We start from the raw sequence: 23,952 nt of genomic DNA on the forward strand, positions 1-23,952 counted from the left end.
AGCCACCTATATTCTAGCTTATCTCACTCCTTCCTCCCTTTTTGTGGGCTTCTACTGGTCCACTATGTCATTCAAGATAACACCACCTCTTCAGCTCTTCCCCTTACTATCACCACTCTAATTGGTAAATATAAAGATGTTTGCCAGTCTCAATTTTCTAAAAATTGCTATTGACATTACTATTAATTTGCAATACTTATATATGGGGTTCACAATACTCAGAATGACAAGAGCTGACTGATGATATAGGTAAGAACTGCAGATGTGACACCAGTGAATATCTTTATCTATATCTACCTATATACAAATGTCTTTTTCCCCTTCATAAGGGAAATTATAATCCAAATTAAAAGGCACATACCCATTCCCACCCTTTTCACTCCCACTCACCACCATTTTCTCCCTTTCATCTTACCTCCTCAAGGATGAAGGGTTATCCCTGTATCCCACCCACTGCCCTGGGTCAGAAGCAATGCAGCAAGACACAGCACATCCACAGCAAGGACTCTTCACTTAATTGGTGAGCCCACTGCTCTACATCCCCTCATTTGGAAAACAGAGAAGGCAAGGATAAATCCCTTTGGGTTGTGTCAAAATGTTCACATATAACCACTTCCTAATCCCCCTCCCCATCCCTTGCTCCCTCCTATACTTGCATCATAGTATCATCTGCATACAGCCATTGTCCACTCACCCCTATTTCCTGCCTTCTAAGCATCTTTACACCTGAACATCTTTATAACACACCAAAAAGGTTTGCCTATTTCAATTTTTTAAAAACTGCTACCAATGTTACTGTTAACTTACAGTACTTATGTATAATAAGAGCTAACTTATTATATAGGTAAGAATTGCAGCTGTGACAGCTAAACTAACCTAACTCTTGGTAAATATAGATGTTCACCCATCTTAATTTTCTAAAAATCATTACTGACATTACTATTAATTTGTGGTACTTATAAATGGGCTTCAAAATACTTGGAATGATAAACACCATAGTCTGTCTGGGGACACACCACTACCACATACCTACCTGAGCCTCACAATGATATTGGAGCTGATCTGCAATTTAGTTTGTTGCTGCTCCTCATGGGGTTGGGCCATCTGGGATGTTGGCCACAAATTTATCTAGCCTCCTCTTAAAAGACTGTGCTGATTTCCATTAGGTCCCTTATCTCCCTTGGGAGACAGTTGAATAGTCTGGGGCCAGCCCAGGTGAAGCTTTCTGCCTAGATCACCTTCAGTCACTGGGAGCAGCTATGTATGGACCTTCTTTCACAGGTCCTATCGAACCTGGGGTGGTGTTTCCCTTTGATACCACCTCCTTTTTATGATGGGTTTAGTGCTGTGACCTCCAGGACTTTCCAAACATAAATCACTATATAGCACTCTGCACTGAAAAGAGCTGAGCTTGAGGAGTTTTAGCCTCTTCCAGTAAGTCAGGGAGTCCATGACCAACCTCCTTGTGGATACCCTATGGATCTGCTCGAGTTCTTATATCTCCCTTACTTCGTGTGGAGACCATAGCTGGCATACATACTCCAGCTTTGACACTACTAAGGTCTTCCAGAACTTTCCATCAAGTGCTTGGGCTTTCCAATCTTAAAGATCCGGAGGATCCACCTGCTCAATTTATGAGCTGCATTAGTGGTGTGGGTCATGTGTGTTTTGAAGCCACAGTTATCACTCATCTACACTACCAAGTCTCTGATTTTCATTTGTCCCATAACTTATTAGTTCAAATTATTTCCTGGTATTTATAAACCAGGAAAACTTTGGATGATGTAACTCCCTTGTCTGTCACTTATCATGACCAGGAAGAACAGTGGGCCAAGCACTGAGCCATATGGCACTTCATTGATTACCACTAAGCTTTTTTACTGGGCTCCATCTACTATTACTTTCTACATCCTATCACTTAGTAATTCATGGAACCCTATTCTCAGTTTTCCAGCGATACCTATGTTTTTTACTTTGTGTAGCAGCACTCCATGGTCTATCTTACTGCTTTGATGAAGTCTAGATAGACCACATCAACATTTATTCCTCTACTCACATTGTTTATAAAGTTGTCATGATGGTTTAGAAATTGGGAAAGGAATGGCTGTCCTTTCTAAAACCCATATTGTCAGACTGAACTGCCCGGTCCTCTATATGAAATTCAATAGGTTCTTCCTAACTACTCTCTTGAATACCTTTGTGAGGTGTGAGACGAGACAGATGGGTCTATAGTTAGCTGGAGGGCCTCATGATCCACCTTTGTAGATGGGGATGATTAATCTTTCTTTGAGTATTGTCAGTATGACCCCCTTGTCCAGTGATTTTCTCCAAAGTAGATTGGGATGGTGAATACGTGTTTACCTTTTTTTTTTCTTAAACACTACTGGTATGTCACCTGGCCACCCTGATGAGTTTGTTTTTATTTCATGTATGGTTTCCATTCTATCCCTAGGCCTGAAACTAATATCACTGATAGTATCAGCATTTATACCAACTACTTGGAAGAATTCTCTTGAGTTCACTTTTGCTTTTTCTGCCAATTGTTCACTTTACATATTGTATTATTTTTCTAACATGTTCACATTTTTTCTAAGTCCTCTACTAGTTCCCCATTTTGATCCTCCAATGGTGCAACTTTTACACAAGATTTAAGTTTCTGGCAAACATTTTCACAAATATTAGTAAAATTCCAGAATCACGCAAACACGGATATCTAACTCAATCTACATTATCTAATAGCTCCTAACCTAACCTAACATTACAATTCAATAGAAAAAATAGACTTTCACATGCAAAAGAGAAAGAAGTGAAAAATTGTGTTTGTGTAATTCTAGAATAATACCCAAATACTTTTGCTGACTCTCTGCAGGTCACCCCCCCCCCCCAATCCCAGGTACCTCTTGTTGGCTTAACATGAACAATCTCTTACAGATCATACAAACTGCAGCCTTTGGAAACAAAAAAGGAAGGCAGCAGGTCACTTGGTATTATTTTAGTTGTGCACACCTATGTGATATAGCATTAGAAAATTAATTACATATACCAAAGGCTTTCCCCCCCCCCTTACACGGGGGGGGGGGGATAGCTAAAAAGAAAAAGGCATAGAAACCACTTCCACCCATTCCATCCCCTACATATTCCACTCCCCTCCACACCTTGGCACCACCTGGATGACATGTCATCCCTGCATCCTGTCCACTGCCTGGGTCAGAAGCAGTGTCGCAAGACACAGCACATCCACAGCAAGGCTGTTTCATTAATTCAGTGACCCCCTCACTCCGTCCCCTCATGCAGAAAAGGAGAGGATGGGGGAGAAATCCCTTCGGGTTGCATCAAATTATTTCTCATACATACTTCCTCACCCCCCATCTCACATGCACTCCCCCTAATGCATCACATCATCATCCATTCACAACCCTTCTACATTCACCCCTATCTTCTGTCCTCTCCCGTCCTTCCTCAACAGACATTCCTCTCTTTTGTAATGCCCTTTTTACCCCATCCATTGATCTCATCCTAGGACGTCCCCTCATATTCACCCCTTCCACCTCTGCCTTCCACACCTCTTTTACTAATCTTTCTTTACTCATTCTTTCCATGTGTCCAAACCATCCTAATACTCTTTCATCAACCCCATCTCCCAATTCCCTTTCCAGCACTGTTCTCCTCACCTCCTCATTTCTCACTTTATCTAGCCTAGTAACCCCATCATACTTCTCAGACATTTCATATCAAACACATTCATACTCCTTCTCTCTTCCTCTCTTATGTTCCATGTTTCTGCCCCGTACAGTGCTGTCGGCACAATCACTCCTTCATGTTACCTCCTCTTAGCATCCATTCCCAGATGTCTATTTCTCATTACACTTTTTAATCCACCTAGGCATTTTTATTCACTTCTCTCAATCTTCATTCTACCTCCACCTCCACTCCTCCCTTTCCTGCCACATTCGCACCCAAGTATCTAAAACTATCCACTTCCTCCAGTCTCTCTCCCTTAATGCTCACTTCCAGCCTGCTGTCACTCACTCCCCTTACTTTTGCCCACATTTATCTTCAGCTTCCTTCTTTCACACACCTTCTCACACTCTGTCACTAACTTTCTCAATCCCTCCTCTGATCCTGCTACAAGCACAGTGTCATCAGCAAACAACAACTGGCTTATTTCCCACTTTTCTCCATTTTCTTTAACCATCTCCAATCCCTAACCCACCACCCTTGCATTCACCTCTCACACCACCCCATCCATGTATACATTGAACAGCCAGGGTGATACAACATATCCCTGACGAAGTCCCACCTTTAACTCAAACCATTCACTCTCTCCTTTTCTAATCCTAACACAAGCTCTACTACATACATATACCAAGGCTTTTTCCCCTTTACAAGGGAGGTAGCCAAAAAGGAAAAGGCATAAAATCATTCCCACCCATTCCATCCCTGAATACACTCCACACCCCTCCACCCTCCCTCTTATCTCAGCACCTCCTGAATGACAGGTCATCCCTGCACCTTGTCCACTGCCCTGGGTCAGAAGCAGTGTCGCAAGACACAGCATATCTACAGCAAGGCCACTTCATTAAATCGGCGACCCCCCCTCCCCGTCCCCCCATTGCATAAAATGAGAGGACGGGGAGAAATCCCTTTGGGCTGCGTCAAATTTTGCTCACACATACTACCTCACCCCCCATCTCCCCGCCCATTCCACCTCATGCAATCACAACATCATCCATATACAACCATTCTCCATTCACCCGTCTTCTATCCTCTCCCGTCCTTCCTCAACAGACATTCCCCTCTTCCCCAAAGCCCCCTTCACCCCATCCATCCACCTCATCCTAGGACGTCCCCTCATGTTCACTCCCTCCACATCTGCCTTCCATACCTCTTTTACTAGTCTTTCTTCACTCATTCTTTCCATGTGTCCAAACCATCCTAATATTCTTTCATCACCCCTATCTCCCAGCTCCTTTTCCACCCCTGTTCTCCTCCTCACCTCATTTCTCACTCTATCTAGCCTAGTAACCCCCATCATACTTCTCAGACACCTCATCTCAAACACATTCAAACCACTTCTCTCTTCTTCTCTTATGTTCCATGTTTCTGCTCCATACAGTGCTGTTGGCACAATCACTCCTTCATACAGTCTCCTCTTAGCATCCATTCCCAAATGTCTATTCCTCATTAAATTTACTCGCTTCTCTCAATCTACATTCTACCTCCACCTTCACTCCACCTTTTCCTGCCACATTTGCACCCAAGTATCTAAAAATATCCACTTCCTCCAGTCGCTCTCCCTTAATACTCACTTCCAGTCTACTGCCACTTTCACCCCTTGTACATCTCATCACCTTACTTTTACCCACATTTATCTTTAGCTTTCTTCTATCACATACTTTCCCAAACTCTGCCACCAACTTCCTCAATCCCTCCTCCGATCCTGCTACAAGCGCAGTGTCATCCGCAAACAACAGCTGGCTCACCTCCCACTTTTCTCCATTTTTTTTAACAATCTGCAATCCCTTTCCCACTACCCTTGCATTTACCTCTCGCACCACCCCATCCATATATAAGTTGAACAGCCAGGGTGACATAACGCATCCTTGACGAAGTCCCACCTTTACCTCGAACCACTCACTCTCTCCATTTCCAATCCTGACACAAACTCTACTACTCTCGTAAAAACTCTTGACTGCTCTTAACAGCTTTCCTCCTATCCCATATATCTGCAGTACCTCCCACAGTGCCTTCTTGTCTACCCTATCGTAAGCCTTTTCCAGATCCATAAAAGCCCAAAAAACATCCTTATCTTTTCCTATAGCTTTCTCACATATCTGTCTTATCACAAAAATCTGATCTAAACAACCCCTACCTGTCCTAAAACCACACTGTTCCTCACCAATTACTCCCTCTGTTCCTCTTCTAATTCTCTCTATCAAGACTCTCCTATAAGCCTTCCCAACTACACTCAACAAGCTGATTCCTCTGAAACTACTACATTCACACTTGTCCCCCTTTCCCTTGTAAAGTGGAACTATACAGGCATACAGGCACTCCTCCAGTCCTCTGGCACTCTACCCCCTCTTAAACACACATTAAACAACCTCACCAACCAGTCCACCATAACTGTACCTCCTTTCTTCAGACATTCTGCATGGCATCCATCCAACCCAGGTGCCTTACCTGCTCTCATCATCTTAAAAGCTGCTTCTACTTCATCTTTCCTTATTTCTCCTCCATTTTCCTCACTCATCACTCTTATTTTCTTAGCGCTTCCCACTGCAACTACCTTTCCCTCCCTATCCTCCTTCACATTTAGCAACTCCCTAAAATACTCTGCCCACCTTCCTCTCACTGCCTTCTCTTCCAATATCATCTCTCCATCTGCACCTTTTACCTTTTCTTCTCTACTTGATTCGCCTCCTCTTCCTCTTTTAATTTCCTTCCAAAACATCTTTTTATTACTTTCAAAATTTTCTGTCATACTCTTACCCCATTTCACATCTGCTCTCCTCTTTGCTTCCTTTATCTTATGCTTAACTTCCCTTCTCTTTACTTTGTACCTCTCATACAATTCCCTCGTCCTAATTTGTAGCCAATTTATGAAAGCCTGTTTCTCTTCTACACCCTTCTTTGCTTCCTCATCCCACCACTCACTACCCTTCTTCCTATTTCCTCCTGCCCTCCTTGTTCCACACACCATCTTTGCACACCTTATGACTCCCTCCTTGAACCATCCCCATTCCTCCTCCACTCCTAGTTCTATTCTATACTTCACTCCCTCCCACTCCTCCCTCAGCTTCTTCTTATACTCATTCTCCTTTTCTTTCTCATTTACAATGGAATACAAAGGTGGAGCATGCCGACAGGAGACCTTTTGGTCCATATCTAGGTCGGATGTGAAAAAAATCATAATAATAATAAATTAATAAATAAAAACTATAATAATGTAAATAACAAATAAAATACATAAATAAATGCATAGGTATAGTTAAATAATAAACAAACAGGTAAATAAATAATAAACATATAACTGATAATAAATGAAAATCAAACAGACAAATGATGACAAAACAAAAACAAATAATATAAAATAAATTATAATCATTACAGCATCTTGCTTAGGTGTTTATCTAAATGATTCTTAAAGCTTCGAACTGAACTACATTGCACTACCTGTGCAGGAAGTTTATTTCATTCATTAACTACACGGTTGGCAAAGTTGTTTATACTTACTTCCAAATTGAATCTATTTCCGGACAGTTTGAGACCATTGTTTCTTGTCGGATTCTCATTCAATGTGAACATTTTGTCACTTTTGATGATGTCAATTCCCTTTAGAATTTTAAAGACCTGTATCAAGTCACCTCTGAGTCTACGCTCTTTTAGGGAAAACAGATTCATATGTTTTAGTCAATTTTCGTATGATTTATTTTTTATATTTGGAATCAGTTTTATGGTTTGCCGTTGTACTTTTTCCAGTCTGTCAATGTCTTTAATGAGATTCAGTGACCATTCGGAAACAGCATATTCCAAATGTGGACGAACTAACGATTTATATAGCTTGTTAATGAGTGATGAACTTTTGAAATCAAAAGATCGCGCAATCAGTCCTAGAATCTTATTTGCTTTCTCAGAGGTTGAAATACACTGCTTGGTTGGTTTGAGATTGTTACTGATAATTACACCGAGATCTTTTTCACTATCCACTTTTGTTAACGAATTTCCAAATAACTTGTAATCATACTGTTATTTTTACCTATGTGCATTACCTTGCATTTACTTGTGTTAAATTTCATTAGCCATTTTTCAGACCATTGCTATAATTTATCTAAATCTTCTTGAATATCTAATTGGTTTATGTGATCATTTGCCATTCCACACAGTTTTGTATCATCAGCAAATTTGGAAACAGTAGATTTTAGTCCATGGTCTATATCATTTATATACAATATGAATAGAAGTGGCCCAAGAACGGAACCCTGAGGAACTCCACTTGTAACATTTTTCCATCTAGAAGTTTTTCCATTTAACCACTTCCATACGGTGACGCCTACGTAGGCGGCATGAGGAGCAAGTGGGTACTCAATGATGCCGACGTCGGCATCTTGATTATATTTATTGTAGTCGTACCTACGTAATCTCCATTCTCTCTAAACTGGCTTCATCAATTTTCTATGGTTATCAAAATACACTGGTGAAAGAGAACGAATGATTGAGTACTGACTTTATTTTCTATAATGCGATTATTATGACGCAACATTGCACGTTGGGCAGCTAATGCTGCCAGACGTGCGATGTGCCCCGGAGTGAAGAGGTTAAAACAACTCTCTGTTTTTGATCATTCAACCAATTACTTGTCCAACTTAATAGGCTACCACTTATTCTGTGCGAAGCTAATTTAGTAAGTAGTCTTTCATGTGGGATGGTATCAAAAGCTTTTGCAAAGTCTAGATATATTAAATCTATATTGTTTCTTTAGTCATAATTCGAGATAACTGTGTTGTAGAATTCGAGTAAGTTAGTCACGCAAGAACGTTTCTGTCTGAAACCATGCTGGCTATCATTTATCAAATGGTTACTTTCTAAATAATGTTCGATAGCATCTCTGATGATAGTTTCCATTATTTTTCCTATGATTGAAGTCAAACTTATAGACCTATAGTTATTTGGTTTCTTTTTATCACCTTTTTTGAATATGGGAGTAACATTAGCTAGCTTCCATTCTCTTGGGACATCTCTGGATATGATAGATTTCTTGAAAATAATTTCTAATGGAACAATAATCTCATTTATCATTATGATGCATGAGGTAGTACGTGTGAGGAAAATTTGACGCAGCCCGAAGGGATTTCTCCCCGTCTTCTCCTTTTATGCATGGGGGGATGGAGAGGGGGGGTAGCCGATTTAATGAAGCGGCCTTGCTGTGGATGTGCTGTGTCTTGCAACACTGCTTCTGACCCAGGGCAGTGGACAAGGTGCAGGAATGACCCATCATCCAGAAGGTGCTAAGATAAGAGGGAGGGTGGAGGGGTGTGGAGTGTATTCAGGGATGAAATGGGAGGGAATGATTTTATGCCTTTTCCTTTTTGGCTACCTCCCTTGTAAGGGGGAAAAAGCCTTGGTATATGTACCGGTATGTATATGTGTGTATCATTTCCTTTAAGATTCTTGGATGCCAACTGTCAGGCCCTGGTGTTTTATTAACTTTGAGTTTCTCTATACACCTTTTAATTTTTTCTTTTGTTATATTTACCGTAGTGAGGAAGTTTACCCTAGACTTTTCCAAGGTTTCAGTTTGGAATTCACTTTGAGGTGTTTCGTTTACGAATACCGAGCTAAAATAATTGTTTAAAATATTACACATTCCTTCATTTGAATATTCAAGCTGACCGTCAGCAGATAATAGTGGACCAATCTGATTCATAACAACCTTTTTATCTCTAATGTAACTATAGAATTCTTTGGGATTCTCTTTGGATTTATCAGCGATGTTCATTTAGTATTGTCGTTTTCCTTTTTTTATTGTATTTTTTAAAACTCTCTGTATTGATACATAACTTTCATAGTCATTAGATGCACCCGAGCACTTATACTTCTTGTATGCCTGTCTCTTTTTAGCAATACTTTTTTCAGTTTCTTTGTCGAGCCACTTTGGGCAAGCCTGATTTGGGGGATGTCTGTCCTTAAAAGGAATGTAAGTATGAATCATCTTAGTGAGCATATTTTGAAATATTTCCCACATCTGATCTACAGGTCTTTCGCTTAATTTTGCCTCCCAATCTGTAAGCTGAAGCTCCTGATGTAGTCCTGTGAACTGAGCTTTACTGAAACCGGGTATTTTAGAAACACAACTATCTACTCTAAAAAATTTTAGGAGTTTGAATCTAACCACGTTGTGATCGCTATTTGCAACAGTTTCACCGACTTCTACATCAGTTACCATGCTTTCGTGGCTAGTGATCAAAAGATCGAGTAAGTTTCCATATCTTGTGGGCTCTTTTACATGCTGAATTAAGTAATTGTCACCAAGAAAATCAATCAAGCAACTACCTACAGTAGCCGCGAAAAGTTTGGGCGCAAAATTATAGGCGCCCCAACTTTCCCCTAAACTCAAAACATGCGAAAAATACAACTTTCCACCCAAACTTTTCGCTATTTTTCAATGGTAGCGTTTGTACCCATATTTAGCCGGGACAATACACACTATTTGGCAACTCTGTTTAGGCGCACTCGATGTCACATGGAGTCACTTTCTAAACATCTCTCACGGAGAGTAGTCTTTTTTTTGCGGTGGTCTCTGTTTTTGTGCCTTGATATCTCCGTAATGGGAAGTGGTAAAGAGCTGGAAAGAGACACAGTTGTTATAATCATAACCCTCTATAAGGAGGGTTATAAGTGTAAAGATATTGCTACTCGTGTGGGAATTGAAGTGCGTCAAGTGCAAAAGTGGACCAATAAATTTTGAGACGAAGGAAGTGACATCATTCGTACTCCAAAGCATCGCTCTGGTCGGCCAAGGAAGATATCAAATCGTACTTCTACGGTTCTAACTGCCTCCTAATAACCATAGGAGGCAGTTAGAACCGTAGAAGTACGATTTGATATCTTCCTTGGCCGACCAGAGCGATGCTTTGGAGTACGAATGATGTCACTTCCTTCGTCTCGAAATTTCTTTTCGCGGCCACTGTATATGGCCATGTTCAAGGGTCATCCAATCAATGTCAGTAAAATTGAAATCACCCATTATCAATAAATCCCGGTTGCAGAAACTAGACAGTTCTTGAAATAACAGTTTGTCGTCTGCTAATGATAATGTCTTTGGCCTATATATTACACCTACATTCATTTTTTGTCCATTTGTTTGGGTTAACTCAACCCACAAACTATCATATGCATCCTGTTTCACTTTCTCTAAAACACAAGCATGAACATTGTTTTTAACGTACAACAGAACACCCCCACCTCTCTTGTAGTTTCTATTCTGATGAAAGTGTTTAAATCCCGCCATATTAAATTCAGCTTCGAACTCTGTACCATTTAACCATGTCTTGGTTATTCCTATCATATCGAGATTTTCACTTTTGACATACGCCTGTATTTCTTGAAATTTGTTTCTAATACTACGAGCATTAAAGTACATGGTTTTAAGAAACTCGTGATTATTTCTTTTTGACACATTTTGAGTTTCAATATCATGTCTTACATTATCATTTTGTTTTTTATTTATACCTTGCTCTATATTATTATTTGTTCCTTCATTGACATTCAATGCCTTATTAACATTTCTCCCATCAAAATTAACATTTCCCCCATCACGGACATCTGCTCTCTTTTGTACACTTTGTCCCCCTACGTCACCGTGATTCACACCAGCCTCCCGTCGTTCACTCTAAGTACCTCCCTACCTTCTGCCTTTTTCCTCTTCTCCACCTATTTTCCACTCTCAATTTACCTTCCACCAGAAAATGATCTGATATTCCCCCACACTCTCCCCTTAGAACATGTGCATCCTTAACTCTTTCTACCATAATCCTGGTCACCACTATATACTCCATTAATGCTCTATCTGCCACCCTTCCATCCACCACCCTCTCCTCTGTGTACTTATGTTTGACTTTCTTTCTAAACACTGTATTTGCTATCATCAACTCTCTTTCAAGACACATCTCCATCATCAATTCTCCACTATGATTTTTACCTGGAACTCCGTACTTCCCAATCACTCCGTTTATTGATTCCTTTTCTACCCCAGCAATAAGGTCTCCCAATACAACTACATTGACATTTCTCCCTAATCTCTATGCATATTAATCTTGTAAATTATAATACATGAACATAATATGCGATTTTCTGGGCAGAAAAAAAAAAAAAATGCTACAAGCAAATTTATTAACGTACAACGCCACTAGGATATGGTACAGACGCCATGCCAATCCAGTCACTATCAGACGACGGCTTTCATGTTGTAGACCGGGTGTTCTCCAACTCCAGGTGACATTAATAAGCACTGTTACAAAGACAATAGGGCTTCCTTGGACTTTATGAGAGAACACAGGGTTCTGCCATCGTCTGTTAATTGCCCAAGGTACAATAATAATCAGGCCATCTGCATCCGTGACAGTGACAACCTGGATGATCTTTAGAATTTGAGGTACCAAATTACTAAACATTGGTTAGGTTATGTAGGTTAGTTAGGTTAGGTTAGAATAGACTAATTTATCATCCTTTCATTTCTTCAACCTCGGCACCTATCAAAACAAACATGGCGTATCATTCACCCACTGCAACTTCGTTCATTAGAAAATAGGTTTTAGCAACTTTTTTGTTGTTAACCTGTACAGCTTTGGAGCCAAAATCAATTTTTCTTATTGCTTAAATAACTCAAAATTATGTTAAACCAACAAATCTTGCTTATTTTGATTCATCTTAGCCTAGAAGAGGAGAAACTGGGTCAATTTTATTGAGATATTTATGTGAAAGTTTGGTAGAACATCCATAGGCTTTATTTCGCTCCTCACGCATATTTTTCGGGGAAGCTTTGTTAGAATTTCAGAGTGAAGGAATTTTACATTTATGATGTTTCAAATCAATGTACAGTCACCCATACTAGCTTGACACTTACGGAAAATGTGTTTATAAATAGTTTTTGTGTATTCTTTGGCAAGTCGTTATCGCTTTGTTATGTGATAAATTGATTTTTCAATATCTTTTTTTTTTTAATTTCATGGCGGATAGATGATTGTGGTGTTTCTTATTATTTTGGTAAATGTTTTAGTAAGCATCCATCACACCATTATTGCCAGGCCACATTTTGTATTACATAATTATTATGAAAATTGGCAGTGCAAAATTGCCAGTTCTATATGTCTGAATATGTACTAAATACTAAATAGCACCTGCCTAACTGTCAAAGTTAGTATATCTTAGTATAAGTTATAAGTATAAGTTAGTATATCTTTAGTATATCTAGACTTTGCAAAAGCTTTTCATACCATCCCACACGAAAGACTACTTACTAAATTAGCTTTACACGGAATAAGTGGTAGCCTATTAGGTTGGACTAGTAATTGGTTGAATGGTCAAAAACAGAGTTGTTTCAAATGAAAAACTTCTGGATGGAAAAGTGTTGCAAGTGGAGTTCCTCAGGGTTCCGTTCTTGGGCCACTTCTATTCATAGTATATATAAATGATATAGACCATGGACTAAAATCTACTGTTTCCAAATTTGCTGATGATACAAAACTGTGCGGAGTGGCAAATGATCACTCAAACCAATTAGATATTCAAGAAGATTTAGATCAATTACAGCAATGGTCTGAAAAGTGGCTAATGAAATTTAACACAAGTAAATGCAAGGTAATGCACATAGGTAAAAATAACAGTAAGTACAATTACAAGTTATTTGGAAATTCGTTAACAAAAGTGGATAGTGAAAAAGATCTCGGCGTAATTATCAGTAACGACCTCAAATCATCCAAGCAGTGTATTTCAGCCTCTGAGAAAGCAAATAAGATTCTAGAACTGATTGCGCGATCTTTTGATTTCAAAAGTACATCACTCATTAACAAGCTATATAAATCATTAGTTCGTCCGCATTTGGAATATGCTGTTTCCGTATGGTCACCGAATCTCATTAAAGACATTGACAGACTGGAAAAAGTACAATGGCGAGCCACAAAACTGATTCCAAATATAAAAAATAATCATACGAAAATTGACTAAAACATATGAATCTGTTTTCCCTAAAAAAGCGTAGACTCAGAGGTGACTTGATACAGGTCTTTAAAATTCTAAAGGGAATTGACAACATCAAAAGTGACCAAATTTTTACATTGAATGAGAATCAGACAAGAAACAATGGTCTCAAACTGTCCGGAAATAGATTCAATTTGGAAGTAGGTAGAAACATGAGTTCATGAATGGAATAAACTTCCTGCACAGGTAGTGCAATGTAGTTCAGTTCGAAGCTTTAAGAATCATTTAGATAAATACCTAAGTAAGATGCTGTAATGATTATAATTTATTCTATATTATTTGTTTTTGTTTTGTTATCATTTGTCTGTCTGATTTTCATTTATTATTAGTTATATGTCAATTTATTATTATTTACTATTTACCTGTTTGTTTATTATTTAACTATACCTATGCATTTATTTATGTATTTTATTTGTTATTTACATTATCATAGTTTTTATTTATTATTTTATTATCAATATGATTTTTTTTTCCACATCCGACCTAGATATGGATCAAAAGGTCTCCTGTTGGCATGCTCCGCCTTTGTAATCCTTTGTAAAAGTACAACTTCACCTCCTTGTACTTCGTTTCGTACACCAGAGCCGCCTAAATTATGTCCTAAAAGCCAATTTTATACCCCAAGTTACCCCCAAAAAATTGCTGCCGGGGTTGCCAGTTTTGTCAATAAATAAAAAAATTTGGGTGTCTTTTATAGCCAATGGATAGGGCTACTTGGTCATTACCACAGATTTGACCCTTGATGTAATGCCTATTTTTGGTGAATTTTTGAATTTGCAGCATACAAGGTATGCTGCTGACATTGTAGGGGTTAATTTCTGCCAAGAAAATCACATATTACGTTGATCTATTATAACTTACAAAATTAATGATTAATTTTCTATTGCTATATCACATAGGAGTGCACAATTAAAATTTTACCGGTCACTCTTGCCATAGCATCAAAAAAGAGCAGACCAAGAATACTGAAGCCTTAGGAATGTATAGCATCCTTAAACTCAGTTACACCAGACTGTGGCTTTATAGTAATCTACAATAGTAAGTTGCATGCAAATATATATTATATTATATGACAAAACCTCTTCCCTGAGTAACATGGGGTTTGGTGATGGCCGTGGCCTGTTTCTTTGGGGTACTGGGACATGAGAGAACCAGGCGAATAGATAGACTGACTGACGGATTCTTCACGACCTTGGAAATATAAGTGTACCAAAGCGCTTTGGATTTATATTTGTAATTCTAAGTCATTAGTAAGTAATTTGTATTTTCATAATGCATTGGAAGGAATATGGTTCATATCGAAAAATCTATAAGGGATCCATGATGAGCAATAGTTTCCTTGACATTACATTTCCAAAGAGTAACAGAGTTAGAGACAGAGTAGACAAAAAAGCAGTCTACCAGAACATTACAACCTATTTTCATATAACACACTTACCCAATTGCCGACATGAGGGTTCCGAGCATTGCTGGCCAATATGAGGAAGTTCCATTTTGGCACTTATATTTGGTTATTTCTAGTCAAATTTAACTTATTCAAATACCCACACTCACTACGCACACCTTTCTGTCAGCTGTCTAAAATAGTTGTGTATATATATGACGTCACAGTAAAATTGCTACGTCAGTCTGAGCTGCCGATTTGTATATGTATACAACTATATATTATTAAATATTCTTAGCATATAAATATATTTAACACATTTCCTGTGACTTCATAAGCACATTATAGTCACAATTATTTTTTTCAGCAAGATAAAAAGCCCTTATATATTTTAAACATACTACAAATTGGTACTGAACATCTGTGACATCATTGTCACGCGATGATGTCATCAGCTCTTGGGATTTAGGTAAAACATGGAAAAGAAAGTACTAGAATGTTCTAGTGTTTATATTCTTTATTAGAAATTTCAATATAGTTTTGTTCCAACTTTTCGTCAAACTTGGAACGATGGCCGTGGCAGAGAAAAATCCACATGTTTTCCTTGATTTAAAAGTGGAAGATGAGTATGGTAAGATGATTGTAAAGACAAAGTTGGTGTTTATCAGAGAATGAAGGGTAACGATAGATGACAGGAATTCAGTTTAGTATATATACAACGAAAGGAATTAGTTGTAAGGTTCGGCAATGTTCTGGAACGTTTTAAATAATGTAAACAAAACCTCCATAGTATTTTAACAAATAAATATGACTTGCAGTTTAGTACCAAGTAGAAGTTGTATATCTTTGATGTTGGATGAGTTGAACGAAAGGCCCCAAAATAATGTTACGAGATGATAAGACCAATAAGTAATAACGGGAACAAGAGTATTTGAGCCGGTGCAATTACATAGTGTAATTGTAACTTGTTACGTTGTAGCATAAGGAAAAGAAATTCCACGTTAGGATCGGGGTCGAATAATAGATGTGAGCATGGTAATGGGTAATAGTCGCCCTCCGCCTAGAAATGTACATACACTCGAAGGGTGTCCAGTCAAAACCCACGTCAACGCGACCTCGGTTGCACATAGTACATACTGATACTGATACTCTCCCAGGATGAGCTTACTTACTTGGTTTACTTGGAGAAGTCCTCACAGCTGTAGTGATCTACCTTTGCTGCCAGTCCTTTTGTCCTTCCTCACAAGGGCCAGTTGGTCTGTTATGGTGTTGGAAGACAACCTTCTGATGGCAGTGTAACCTGTTACTGAGGGCTCATCTGGCACCGTCCATAGAAATCTGTCCAGCACATGCTTAAAGCTGTCCACCGGACAGTCACAGTTGGTTCTCTCTCTCACTTCTTTTGGAAGAGCGTTGAAAATTTTTGGTCCCTCGTGCCCCAGGCTGGATGCCAGTAATTTGTAAGGTCTTAACCCTCTCTGGAGCTCTTGGTGGGAGTGTTTCTCTCTCATACTTACATCCATGCCTTACACTGTAGTATGGCTTGATTGTTCAGGGTGTGGCCTGTGGGGTCAGGAACAAGGCCCTCCAGGATTTTCCATGTGTAGATGACCCTATACCTTTCTCTCCTCCTTTGTTGGGAGTAGAGTCCCAGTGTTTTCAAGCGATCCCAATAATTGAGATCCTTCATCCCTCTAATATGCCTGGTGTAATTTCTTCGGATAGTCTCAAGCCTCTGAATGTCTCCATATATATGTGGAGACCAGAGTTGGCTACAGTAGTCCATAATAGGTTGGATTAGTGCCTTCCAAAGAGTTAGCATTACATCTATCTCTCTTGAGGAGAAAGTCCGTAATACCCAGCTGGCCATCCCCTGTGCCCTTTTCATGGCCTCCATGATTTGGTGCTGGAAAGTGGTATCATCCCCTAGATATATACCCAGACATTTTACATGTGCTTTGGGTGTGATTGTCATTCTTCTTTCTATGTACAGTTGTATTGTCTTTAATTTCTTGGTTGGTACCATGACCTCAAACTTCTCTTCTTTGAACTGCATATTACAATCATTAGCCCAAGCATAGACCATATCAAGGTCGTCTTATAGATGACATACATCTTCACAGGTAGTTGTGCACACCTACACAATATAGCATTAGAAAATTAAATATTTGTAAATTTAAATACATGAACATAGTATGTGATTTTCTTAGTGGAAATAAATAACAAAAAAACCTAGCTACAAGCATATCTACTAACGAACAAAGCCACTAGGATACGGTATGGACGTCATGCTGTTGTCTGTCTAGTCCAGTCACTGTCAGTTAGAGGATGGCTTTCACATTTTGGACTGGGTATTATCCAACTCCAGGTGATGTTAATAAATGCTGTTACAAAGACAATAGGCTTCCTTGGACTTTATGAAAGTACATGGGGTTCTGCCGTTGTCTGTTAATTGCCTGAGGTACAATAATAATCAGGCTGTCAGCATCCATGATGATGATGATGACCCGGATGATCTTTAGAATTTGAGGTACTGAATTACTAAGTGTAGGTTAGGTTAGAATAGATGAATTTAACCTTTCATTTCTTTGACCTCGGCATCTATCAAAACAAACATGGCATATCATTCAACTGCCATGACTGCGTTTGTTAGTAAATTGGCTTTAGCAACTTTTTTGTTATTGATTTCTGCCAAGAAAATTGCCCATTACAAGAAGGACAGGGGGAAATAGAAGAAAGGGTAGTGAATGGTGGGATGAGGAAACAAAGAAGGTTGTAGAAGAGAAGAAGCGAGCATTCACAGATTGGTTACAAAAGAGGACAGGGGAGTCATATGAGACGTACAAAGAAAAGAAAAGAGAAGTAAAGCAAAAGGTAAAGGAGGCAAAGAGGAGAGCAGATGTGAAATGGGGTAGGAGTATGATAGAAAATTTTGAAAGTAATAAAAAGATGTTTTGGAAAGAAATTAAGAGAGGAAGAGGAGGCGAATCAAGTAGGGAAGAAAAGGTAAAAGGTACAGATGGAGAGTTGATAATGGAAGAGATGGCAGTGAGGGAAAGATGGGCAGAATATTTTAGGGAGTTGCTGAATGTGAAGGAGGATAGGGAAGGAAAGATAGCTGCAGTGGGAAATACGAAGAAAATGAGAGTGATGAGTGAGGAGAATGGAGGAGAAATAAGGAAGGATGAGGTGAAGGCAGTTGTAAAGATGATGAAAGCAGGTAAGGCACCTGGTCTGGATGGATGTCATGCAGAATGTCTGAAAAAGGGAGGTTCAGTGATGGTGGACTGGTTGGCGAGATTATTTAATGTTTGCTGGAGAGAGGGTAGAGTACCGGAGGACTGGAGTAGTGCCTGTATAGTTCCTCTTTACAAGGGAAAAGGGGACAAGTGTGAATGTAGTAATTTCAGAGGGATTAGCCTGTTGAGTGTAGTAGGGAAGGCTTATGGGAGAATCTTAATTGAGAGGATTAGGAGAGGAACAGAAGGAGTAATTGGTGAGGAACAGTGTGGTTTTAGGACGGGTAGAGGTTGTGTAGATCAGATCTTTGTGGTGAGACAGATATGTGAGAAAGCTATAGGAAAGGGGAAGGATGTTTTTTGGGCTTTTATGGATCTGGAAAAGGCTTATGATAGGGTAGACAGAAAGGCATTGTGGGAGGTTATGCAGATTTATGGGATAGGAGGAAAGCTTTTGGGAGCTGTCAAGAGTTTTTATGTGAGTAGTAGAGCATGTGTTAGGATTGGAAATGGAGAGAGTGAGTGGTTTGAAGTAAAGGTGGGACTTCGTCAAGGATGCGTTATGTCGCCCTGGCTGTTCAACTTATACATGGATGGGGTGGTGCGAGAGGTGAATGCTAGGGTAGTGAGTCAGGGATTGGAGATGGTTAAAGAAAATGGAGAAAAGTGGGAGGTGAGCCAGCTGTTGTTTGCGGACGATACTGCGCTTGTGGCAGGGTCAGAGGAGGGATTGAGGAAGCTGGTGGCAGAGTTTGGGAGAGTATGTGATAGAAGAAAGCTAAAGATAAATGTGGGTAAAAGTAAGGTGATGAGATGTACAAGGGGTGAAAGTGGCAGTAGACTGGAAGTGAACATTAAGGGAGAGCGACTGGAGGAAGTGGATAGTTTTAGATACTTGGGTGCAAGTGTAGCAGGAAAAGGTGGAGTGAAGGTGGAGGTAGAATGTAGATTGAGAGAAGCGAATAAATGCCTTGGTGGTTTAAAGAGTGTAATGAGAAATAGACATTTGGGAATGGATGCGAAGAGGAGACTGTATGAAGGAGTGATTGTGCCAACAGCACTGTATGGGGCAGAAACGTGGAACATAAGAGAAGAAGAGAGAAGGAGTTTGAATGTGTTTGAGATGAGGTGTCTGAGAAGTATGGCGGGGGTTACTAGGCTAGATAGAGTGAGAAATGAGGAGGTGAGGAGGAGAACAGGGGTGAAAAAGGATTTGGGAGAGAGGGTTGATGAAAGAATATTAGGATGGTTTGGACACATGGAAAGAATGAGTGAAGAAAGACTAGTAAAAGAGGTATGGAAGGCAGATGTGGAGGGAGTGAACATGAGGGGACGTCCTAGGATGAGGTGGATGGATGGGGTGAAGGGGGCTTTGGGGAAGAGGGGAATGTCTGTTGAGGAAGGAAGGGAGAGGACGGAAGACAGAGGTGAGTGGAGAATGGTTGTATATGGATGATGTTGTGACTGCATGAGGAGAAATGGGCGGGGGTGGGGGGGTAGTATGTGTGAGTAAATTTTGACGCAGCCCGAAGGGATTTCTCCCCGTCCTCTCCTTAAATGCAAAGGGGGACGGAGAGGGGGGTCGCCGATTAAATGAAGCGGCCTTGCTGTGGATGTACTGTGTCTTGCGACACTGCTTCTGACCCAGGGCGGTGGGCGGGGTGCAGGGATGACCCGTCATCCAGGAGGTGCTCAGATGAGAGGAAGGGTGGGAGGGGTGTGGAGTGTATTTGGGGATGAAATGGGTGGGAGTGTTTTTATGCCTTTCCCTTTTTGGCTACCTCCCTTGGAAGGGGGAAAAAGCCTTGGTATATGTATGTATGTATGTATTATAATTTACAAAATTAATAATTAGTTTTCTATTGCTATATTGCGTAGGTGTGCACAACTAAAAATTTACCAGATTGAAACTTAAATTTACCATCTTTGATATACTGTTGCTGTAGGGGGGACATGATTGAGCTATAGAAACATTTTAACTTGCAAGAGATCCTCCCACCATCATTCAAGTCACTAGATTGACCCAGTCGCTAACAAAACAGACAGCTCCTCTTGCATCACCCCAAAAATAGTGTATATGGTGCCCAGAGGACTATATTCTATTTTCAATCAATCAGTATTTGGAGTAGCCTACCCTCCAAAGTAGCTGAAACTGGTACATTCAGTTTATTCAAGAATGCCAAGATAAATATTGGGAAGCTGTTGAATTAAAATTCAACCTAACTGTGCCACCACCCTCCTTCATTATCAATGGCAATTGTCAGTAGCAGAGCAGAGTCATTTTCGACTGGGACTGTACTGTAGGAAAAGTGAGGCCAAGTGTTGTATGCTGGCAGTGGAGGAGCATCTACCTAACTGTAGTATTCAGGAAACGAACAATGATTGTAGTGAGGTTCTGTCTCCAATTTTCCAGTTTGTGATAAGCCTGTGGTATCTACTGGAGGTAGTCATTCAGTTTTGATTTGAAGGATTCCATGCAGGCTGAAATGTTCTGGATGTGTAGCGAGATTCCAAGGACAAATCTATGTTAGAGGAAAGGAAAAACCAGGTGTAAGATTAGTTCAATCTGATGCCAATGTGGGAGTCATGAGTGCGAGTGTTGGGTTGTCGTACATTTGGCAGCTGGTGCCAAGGTGAGAGTTGGTGATACCAGATTGTTGATGTGTGTGTATTACTTATTTGTTTATTTATTTTATTCATTTTATTATTATTATTATTATTATTATTATTAATTTTTTTTTTTTTTTTTTTTTTTTTTTTTTTTCTTGTACAGAGAGAGGGAAAGATATAATTGATCATGTTGACACTCTTGATCATGCCTTACCCTCATTTTATGAACTTTTTTGTACAGAGAGAGAGATTTTACCATGAACAGGCTTGATCACGTTTTCTGTGGTTTGTCAACCACAACTGGTGAAAGAGAACAAGGAATCTGCTTATCTCCCTTCCTTTACGACAGAAAGCGTGTATTTACTTAGTTGTATTATACATGAAGGGGAGCTATGCTCGTAGTGACCCATGTTTGTATCTTGCAACATCTAGTTTGTCCTTAAATTCTTGTATCCTGTGTGCACACACTATTGTTTCATCCAATTTGTTTTAGACATCCACCACTCTGTGTGGAAAAACATTTTATTTATTTATTTATTTTCATATTTATTTATTTTTTCAGATTTCTTCTATAACTATCCTCTTTGAGTTTTTCATGTCCCCTTGTTTTTCTTTTATCCCACTTTAATAAATCTTCTCTGTCAAGGACTTCCATGCCTTTCATGCCTTTCATGATTCTGTAAATGGTCAGTAGATCAGCTTTTCTCTTTGTTCCAGGGTTGATAGTTCCAGTTTAGACAATGTTTGTATGTCAATATTGAAAGTGTTGGGACCATCTTTGTCATTGCTCTTTGGATTCTATTTTCCTTATATTCATTTTTGTACTGGGTGTCCATAGTGTCACAGCATACTCCAATCTTGGTCATGTCAGTGACTTTTTTTTTTTAAGATTATACCAATATAGATGGAATAACTTCAGGAATGAATGAATTAAATGATTATCTGGCCTTAGAAAAAACAGACATATTGTAATGGGAATAGTGGAAACTAAATTAAAGTGTACTCTACCACCCAACACTGGGGGACAATTGTTGGACAAAGAATAGAAAGGATAAACAGGGTGGCAGAGTATTAATTTTGACTAATAAAGAATTAAATGTAACAAATAACTGAAGGAGAAAATAATGTAGAATCAATTATGATACAAGTTGAAAGCAAATATATGAAGAGTAAAAACTTTGTAGTGGTGTATGTGCCCCCCAAAACAAAGTCCTGGATGGAAAGTGATCATTCCAAAATATTAGAAAAAACTTGATGCCGAAAGATACAAAGATGGGTCACCACGAGCATAGCTCCCTTCCCAGATAGTACAACAGGATAAATACATGCGCTGTAGACCTCATGATTTATTTATGCAAACTTGTCATAAACCAGATATTCATTTCTAAGAATGATCAATATTAGTATATGTTAATGAACTATCAACAAGAAATACCCTGTTATTATCTTCAAGTAATAACTGGGTGTCCAAAGATTTGAAGAAGAAAAAAAATGTAAAAATGTGTGCTACATTGTGATCAGAAGTAGTATATTGTACTTGTGGGGAATGCACAATGGATCATTGGTACATGTGTGATGAAAGTACTAGCGATCCTTCAAAGTGGATAGGCTGCAGTTTATGTAATAGATGGATTTATATTAAATATGGTTCTCTCAGTGGTATCAAGTCTGAAAATGTTCAAATTATTAATTGGATCTGCACACCATGCCTACAGCACTCCAAGATTGCAATGAAAGTTCTGACTAAGGTGGATGAAAAAAATGATACACTGCAGGAAGAAGTGAATGAATTGAAGAATGAAGGTAAATTAGTGAAAGATGGGGTGAAGGTTTGCACTGAGGAGGTGAAGGGGGAACTTGCTGTTGTAGCTGATTCCTTAAGAGCTGAACAAGATGATGATGCTAGTGCTGGCTTGTGCAGGCTTTTGAGCAAGACAAGAATGCTGTTGATATGAAGAAAGGTGTGTCAAGCACTGAAAGGTATTCAAATTACTGACTCAAGGTTCACAAATGGAGGTAATATTGTCATGAATTTTGAGAACGAGAATGCAAAGGAAGAAGCAGCTCAAAAATTAGGAAGAGTTGAAAAATTCACTACAAAGAGTGTGAAGAAGCTTATACCTAAGATTACGATATGCAATGTCCATGAAGTGAGCAAGGAAAATATTATTAAAACTATGATTGACAGGAATGACTATTTGCAGGCTATTGAGAATGTTAAGAATAAGATTGAGTTGCTCTTCACCAAGCCTGCTGCTGGTGGTACAATACAGTTTACTGAAGTGTGAACCATCTATTAGAGAAATTATTCATAAAAACCAAGATAAAATGAAATTGGAATGGGGTGTTTATTATGTGAGAGATATCATGTCATCATCTGTTTCCATTGCCAAAGATATGGTCATCTTGAGGCAAACTGTACTGCCAAGAGAAATGGAGAGGAACCTCACCGCTATAGAAATGCAGGAAATCTCAAGTCTAATGATTGCACTAGGAATGAGAAAAAGTGCATCAATTGCATGAGTTATAAAAAGCCTGATTCTGATCACCCAGCAAACTATAGCTGTTGTGTAGTCTATGAGTCAGAACTTGAAAGGGTCTGTAATATGACTGATCATGGGTACTAACAGTAACCATTCTTATGTTAGGTGTAGTCTTTTAAATGCTCAATCTGTGGGAAATAAGACTTTCAATATTCATTATCTCATAAGAGAAAGTGATCTTGATGTCTTGGCATTGACTGAAACATGGTTGAATGATTATGATAGAGCAAAAATTCACAAGATGACACCAGAGATACGTACATTCTTACACGTGGCTAGAGAGAACAAAAGAGGTGGTGGAGTTGGAAATTTTCTCACTAAATCATTCAAGAAAATTGTGAAGAAAAAGCCAGTAAAATGGGAAACTTGAGTTAATGGAGGTTTGCTGTGAAAGTGCTGGTAGGAAAAGTATTTTTAT

At 39.2% G+C, this 23,952-nt stretch overlaps 2 protein-coding genes across 4 annotated transcripts in view; one reads left to right on the top strand and one right to left on the bottom strand.

Moving 5' to 3' along the window:
• Positions 1-15,355, bottom strand: part of LOC143026577 (AN1-type zinc finger protein 2B-like) — a 44,131-nt gene extending 28,776 nt beyond the window's left edge. The window contains exon 1 of one of the 2 annotated variants that reach the window (XM_076187209.1): positions 15,197-15,355. In XM_076187209.1, coding sequence (XP_076043324.1) covers positions 15,197-15,251 — 55 coding nt within the window. In that variant the 5' untranslated portion in view covers positions 15,252-15,355. The remainder of the gene's footprint in view (positions 1-15,196) is intronic. The other variant, XM_076187211.1, reaches the window with a different exon arrangement.
• Positions 15,356-15,619: 264 nt separating this feature from the next.
• Positions 15,620-23,952, top strand: part of LOC143026579 (peptidyl-prolyl cis-trans isomerase D-like) — a 46,379-nt gene continuing 38,046 nt past the window's right edge. Inside the window, exon 1 of one of the 2 annotated variants that reach the window (XM_076187212.1) lies at positions 15,620-15,773. In XM_076187212.1, coding sequence (XP_076043327.1) covers positions 15,713-15,773 — 61 coding nt within the window. In that variant the 5' untranslated portion in view covers positions 15,620-15,712. Of the gene's footprint in view, positions 15,774-16,020; positions 16,052-23,952 lie in introns of those variants that run through there. The other variant, XM_076187213.1, reaches the window with a different exon arrangement.

The sequence above is a fragment of the Oratosquilla oratoria genome, chromosome 6, assembly GCF_046742065.1.
Source record: "Oratosquilla oratoria isolate Oo_2021 chromosome 6, ASM4674206v1, whole genome shotgun sequence".
Lineage (NCBI taxonomy): Eukaryota > Metazoa > Arthropoda > Malacostraca > Stomatopoda > Squillidae > Oratosquilla > Oratosquilla oratoria.